The sequence below is a fragment of the Corvus moneduloides genome, unplaced genomic scaffold (genome assembly GCF_009650955.1).
Source record: "Corvus moneduloides isolate bCorMon1 unplaced genomic scaffold, bCorMon1.pri scaffold_94_arrow_ctg1, whole genome shotgun sequence".
Lineage (NCBI taxonomy): Eukaryota > Metazoa > Chordata > Aves > Passeriformes > Corvidae > Corvus > Corvus moneduloides.
The window spans coordinates 293,793-299,843 of record NW_022436938.1 but is presented as its reverse complement, the minus strand read 5'-3'; the positions used below and the strand labels follow the sequence as shown (position 1 = coordinate 299,843).

General features: G+C 69.9%; 2 protein-coding genes across 2 annotated transcripts in view; one reads left to right on the top strand and one right to left on the bottom strand.

Moving 5' to 3' along the window:
* Positions 1–1,187: 1,187 nt before the first annotated feature.
* On the bottom strand, positions 1,188–4,320 carry ZBTB4 (zinc finger and BTB domain containing 4). Its single transcript, XM_032098134.1, has one exon. The coding sequence runs from the start codon at positions 4,257–4,259 to the stop codon at positions 1,188–1,190; it is 3,072 nt and encodes a 1,023-aa protein (XP_031954025.1). The 5' UTR covers positions 4,260–4,320.
* A 1,079-nt stretch (positions 4,321–5,399) lies between these two features.
* POLR2A (RNA polymerase II subunit A) overlaps positions 5,400–6,051 on the top strand; it is a 50,774-nt gene continuing 50,122 nt past the window's right edge. Inside the window, exon 1 of the mRNA XM_032098133.1 lies at positions 5,400–5,421. Within this exon, the coding sequence (XP_031954024.1) occupies positions 5,400–5,421 (22 nt within the window). The remainder of the gene's footprint in view (positions 5,422–6,051) is intronic.

Below are 6,051 nucleotides of genomic sequence, written 5' to 3'. Positions count from 1 at the left end.
CCCCTTGCACGCTCACAGCCGCACCGGGACGCTCCTTTGCACGCCCCCCATTGCACCAGGCCCCTCTTTTGCACACTCGCACCAGCACCCGGCCCCTCCCCAGGGCACCAGGCCCCCCCTTGCACGCCCGGCCCTCCCCCCCCCGTTGCACACTCGCCCCCCCCCCGGGGGTCTGGGTGCTGGAATGTCGCTGCGATGCAGATAAGGTGCCAAAGGGGGGGGAGGGGAGGGGATTTGGGATTTGGGGGGGGGGGCCCGGGATAGTGGGGGGACCCCGACTCCGGAGGGGGGGAGGGGAGGGAAGGGGGAGGGGCCCCTGAAGTGGGGGGGGGCCCCCTTTGGGGGTGCAAAAACGCTGCGGGGGTGGGGGGGGGAGGGGCGGGCCCCGAATATTTGGGGGGGGGGGGGGCCACCCTCTGGAGGGGGGGGAGGGGCTGCCCTAAATTGGGGGGAGGGGGTCCCCAATATCCTGGCGGGGGGTGGGGGGGGGTCTTTGCGATTTTGGGGGGGTCCCTGTGCATGGGGGGGGGGGCCAAACCCCTCCCCCCCAGTTTGGGGGTGACTGGAAGCCCCTCCCCCACCTCCCAGTATCCCCAGTGCCCCCCTCCCCAGTCTCGTACTGGTCCCTGTGTCCCCTCCCCAGTCCCCTCTCCCAAACTTCTGGGAGTCTCCCCATCACCGGTGCCCTCCACCCCCTCACCTCAAAGTTTTGGGGACCCCCACCAAAACTTCTATGGGGTCCCCCAAATTCTATGGGGCCCATAAACCTCTCTGGGCCCCCCGCCCCCCCAAATTTTATGGGGAACCCCCAAATTTTATGGGATCCCCAAATTTTATGGGGCCTCGCAGCCTCCTAAGGGACCTCCAAACCCGATGGGGTCACCCCAAAACCTCTATGGGGGCCCCCCCCCAATTTCTATGGGGCCCGTAAACCTCGATGGGACCCCCACCCTCAGCTTCTATGGGGTCCACAACCATTTGTGGGGACCCCCAATTTCTATGGGACCCTCCCCCCCAAAATTCATGGGGGGGGGGAACCTTCCCTCTTCCACGGGGCCCCCCAATTTCTATGGGACCCCCCCCATCCTCCAGCCCCCTCCCCAATATGGGGCAGGGACCCCCCAAAATCTCCTCCAGAGCCCCTCCCCCCCCCCCCCACCGCCCCTTCCCCTCCCCTCCCCCACCCCTCAGGTGCCCCCCCCCGCTTTCCGGGGCCTCTCCCCTCCCCCACCGGGGAACCCGAAACTGGGGGGGGTGGGGGCCGTGCTGGGGGGGAGGGGCGCGGGGGGAGCCCCCCCCCCGGAGCCCCCGGCCCCTCCCCCCGCCAGGAAGCCGCGCTCGGGGTCGGGGAGGACGAGGGCGAGGGGGAGGGGAAAGGGGAAGGGGTACGCGGCCACCAAGCGGGGCCCGAAGGACAACGGGAACGCGGCGGGGGCCGGAGGGACGCGGGGACCCCCCCTCGGTGTCCCCGGCACCCCGGAGCCGTCCCCAAGCTCGGGGTCCCCTCCCCCGGCCCGGCACAGCAGCGCCAGCGGCTGCTCCTGCACCGGGAATCCCCCGGCGCCGTCCCCGCCCGTGGCAACCCCGGTGGTACCCCCGGTAGCCCCCCCGGCGTCACCCGCGGCTGGCGGCGCCGCGTTGGCGAGCCCCGGGGACGGCGGGACCCCCCCTTTATCCGCCGGGCCTTCCTCCCTGCCCGCGGCCGGCGGCGTGTAGGCGATGACCGTGGCGGGGGCCGGTGAGCGCGGTGACCTCGGTGGCGACCGCGGTGGTGGCGGCGACCTCGTCGGCGGTGGCGACCTCGTCGGTGGCGGCGACCTCGTCGGTGCTGGCGACCTCGGCGGCGATCCCGGCGAGCGCTGGCGGTGCCGCTGCGCGTGGCGGCTGAGCGCGGCCGCCGTCTTGCACACCTTGGCGCAGGTGGGGCAGGTGAAGCGCAGCGACGGTCGCCGCCCCACGCGGCCCGCGGGGGCCGTTCCCGGGGCGAGCGGCGGCACCGCGGCGGCGGCGGCGGCGGCTTCGTGTAGCCGCTGGTGCTTGCGCAGCTTCCGCAACGCTGGGAAGCTCTTCCCGCACGCCCGGCACGGGTGGTGCCGCTCGCGGCGCCGCGGGGCATCCCCGGGCTCCCGTGGGCCACCGGCAGCGGCGCGGCGCTCGCCGTTGTCGTTGTCGCCGTCGTCGCCCGGCGCCCGGCGCAGCGAGCGCAGCTTGCGCCGCCAGCGCGGCTTCTTGGCCCCGGGAGTCCCGGTGCCACCGGTGCCACCACCTCCGGGGGTCCCGGTGCCGCCGGCCGCCTTCTTTTTGGGCTTGTAGGAGTAGTAGGGCCGCCAGAGCCGGTCCTCGGCGTCGCTGTCGTTGTCATTGTCCCCGCGCTGGGTGTCACCGTCGCCGCCGCCGCCGTCGCCGCGCAGGTCGGTGCCGGAGATGCGGCGTTTGACGATGGCCTCCTCGCCGATGCGCACGGTGATCTGGCACAGCCCCTCGCCCGCCGCCGAGCCCGCGTACGCCGGCTTGGCCACGTAGGTCATGGTGCGACCGCCACCGGTGCTGCCGCCACCGCCACCGGCACCGCTGCCCGCGGAGGGGTTTTGAGGGGTGGTGGCCGCGGCCGTGGTGCCCTCGGTGGCCGCCGCGGCCGCGCGCTGGGCCTCGATGTAATCGCGCAGCACCTGCTTCTTGATGGGCACCGCCGGCGTCACCGGTGCCGCCGCCGGCCCTTCGGGCAGCCCCGGCGGTTCCTCGCCGGCCCGGCCGTTGTAGGCGATGACCGACGCGGCGCCGCTGCCGCCGCCGCCCCGCACGATGACCGAAGGCGCCGCGCGGCCGTAGGCGATGACCGAAGCGGGCTCCGGCCGCGGCGCGGGGTAGGCGGTGACGGCGGCGTCCCCCGGCGTGGCCGGCGGTAGCACGGCCCCGTCGGGCACCGCGCCTTGGCTGTAGGTCTTGTAGGGCCGCTTGTGCGCCCGCATGGGCAGCAGGCGGTAGAGCTTGAGCGCGTTGAGCTTGGGCCGGTAGCCGCCGTTGGGCGTCTTCTCGGAGGCGATGAGCCCCGGGCTGATGCCGTGGAAGGCTTTTTGGTGCGTCTTGAGGTTGTAGTAGGTGACGAAGGTGTCCCAGCAGAAGATGCACTGGTAGCGGCGCTCGCCCGTGTGCCACACCTCGTGCTTGGTGCGGTACTCGGCCAGCGCGAAGACCTTGTCGCAGTAGCGGCACGGGTACTTGCGGCGCCACGAGTGGACGTTGGCGTGGCGCTTCAGGCTGGACAGCGTCATGTAGGAGCGCTGGCACACGCCGCACAGGTACAGCACCTGCCCGTCCACCACCTTCACCAGCGGCTCCTGCTCCGCGCCGGGCTCCAGCGCGCGGTGACGCAGCAGCAGCGCCTTCTTGGCCGCTTTCGGCGCCGCCGTGCTGGCCGCGGTGGTGGTGGTGGCGGTGGTGGTGGTGGTGACGGCGCCGGCGGTGACGGCGCCGGTTGCGGTGGTGGCGGCGGTGTCGGCGGCGGTGTCGCCGTCGCCGTCGCGACAGCCGACCTCGTGCGTCTGCAGGCGCTTGACGTGGATGAAGCTCTTGCCGCAGTGCCGGCAGCACAGCCCGCGGCGCCCGCGGTGCAGCTTGGCGTGGAAGCCCAGAGCGGCCGCCGAGCTGAAGCCGCGCCCGCACAGCCCGCACCGCAGCGCCGCCGGCGACGAGGGCGACGCCGGCGACACCGGGGACGGAGACGCCGTCACCGTGTCCCCGCCCGGCGCCGTCTCCCCGCCCGTGGTCGCCGTCTCACCGGGCCGCGCCGGGCAGGTCAGGTCCACGGGGGCCGCGGGTGCTCGGGGGTCCCCCGCCGGCCCCGCCGGTGGAGGGGGGGTCCAGGTGCCGTTCATGTCGCGCGGCGGGGGCCCGGCCTCCAGCCCCTGCAGCGAGGGGATGCCGAGGCGCCGGCCCACGGCCCCCAGCGCCCGCGCGGCCGCCGGCGAGGGCACGGCCAGGCGCGAGTTGTAGATGAAGTTGAGGACGTCCGAGAAGACGCCGGCCTGGACGCCCGGCAGCTCCAGCACCTGGGCGGGCGAGGGGCAGGTGGGCTCCTGGGCCAGCGCCCGCTTGAAGAAGGGGCTGGAGGCTGCCAGGACGTTCTTATGGGCGCGGAATTTGGTGTCCTCGGCGATGATGGTGACGTCGCAGAACTGGCCCCGCAGGCGCTGCTCGTTCAGCTCCAGCAGCAGCGCCCGGCAGTGCCCGGCGTCCGACACCTCCACGACCGGAGCCATCCCCGCGCCGGCCACCTGGGAGAGGGGGGGACAGCGGGGTTGGGGTCAGCTGGGTGGGTGGGGGTCAGGATTTGAGGTCACCTGGGTGCTTTCTGTGGGGCTGGGGGAATGGTTGGGTGCTCTTTTTGGGGTCTGCTGCGTGGTTGAATCCTTTATCTGGTGTCAGCTGCGTGGGCGGGGCCACGATTTGGGGTCACCGAGACACCTGGTTCACTATTTGGGGTCATCTGGGTCCCGTATTTGGGGTCACCCAGGTACCCGGTTCAATATTTGGGGTCATCTGGGTCCCTTATTTGGGGTCACCCAGGCACCTGGATCACTATTCAGGGTCACCTGCATGGCTGGATCCCCTATTTGGGGTCACCTGGGTCCCATATTTGGGGCCACCCAGGCACCTGGTTCACTATCTGGGGTCACCCAGGCACCTGGGTCCCTTATTTGGGGTCACCCAGACACCCGATTCACTATTTGGGGTCATCTGAGTCCCTTATTTGGGGTCATCCAAACATCTGGGTCCCATATTTGGGGTCACCCAGGCACCTGCTTCACTACTTGGGGTCACCTGCATGGCTGGATCCCCTATTTGGGGTCATCTGGATCCCAGATTTGGGGTCACCCAGACACTTGGGTCCCTTATTTGGGGTCACCCAGATACCTGGGTCCCATATTTGGGGTCACCCAGGCACCCGGTTCAATATTTGGGGTCACCTGGGTCCCTTATTTGGGGTCACCCAGACACCTGGATCACTATTCGGGGTCACCTGCATGGCTGGATCCCCTATTTGGGGTCATCTGGATCCCAGATTTGGGGTCACCCAGACACTTGGGTCCCATATTTGGGGTCACCCAGGCACCTGCTTCACTATCTGGGGTCACCTGCATGGCTGGATCCCCTATTCGGGGTCATCTGGGTCCCATATTTGGGGTCACCCAGACACTTGGGTCCCTTATTTGGGGTCACTCAGACACCTGGATCACTATTCGGGGTCACCTGCATGGCTGGATCCCCTATTTGGGGTCACCTGGGTCCCATATTTGGGGTCATCCAGGCACCTGGTTCACTATCTGGGGTCACCCAGGCACCTGGGTCCCTTATTTGGGGTCACCCAGGCACCTGCTTCACTATCTGGGGTCACCTGCATGGCTGGATCCCCTATTCGGGGTCATCTGGGTCCCATATTTGGGGTCACCCAGACACTTGGGTCCCTTATTTGGGGTCACCCAGACACCTGGATCACTATTCGGGGTCACCTGCATGGCTGGATCCCCTATTTGGGGTCATCTGGATCCCATATTTGGGGTCACCCAGGCACCTGGGTCCCATATTTGGGGTCATCTGAGTCCCTTATTTGGAGTCCCCCTGTCCTGGGGATCACTGTGGGCCCGAGGGTCACTCGGGGGTTTTGGGGTCCCCCTGTCCCCGTCCCGGGGGTCGCTCTGGGGTTTTGGGGTCCCCTTGTCCCTTGTCCAGGGGGTCGCTCTGGGGTTTTGGGGTCCCCCTGTCCTGGGGGTCACTGTGAGCCCGAGGGTCGCTGTGGGGTTTTGGGGTTCCCTTGTCCCCCATCCCGGGGGTCGCTGTGGGGTTTTGGGGTTCCCCTGTCCCCGTCCCGGGGGTCGCTGCCCCCCCCCGGCCCCGCGGAGCCATTTTGTGTCGGGGCCTGCCCGGCCTGAGGCGGCTCAAAATGGCGGCGGCGCCGCGAGCGCGGGGGGACCGGGACCGAACCACCGGGAAAGAACCGTGGGGGGAGCAAGGGCAGAACCACCGGGAAACCGCGGGGGGAACCGGGGACGG

Excerpts from the sequence above, each read along its gene's own strand:
- ZBTB4 (XM_032098134.1), bottom strand. The coding sequence starts at position 4,259 with ATGGCTCCGGTCGTGGAGGTGTCGGACGCCGGGCACTGCCGGGCGCTG.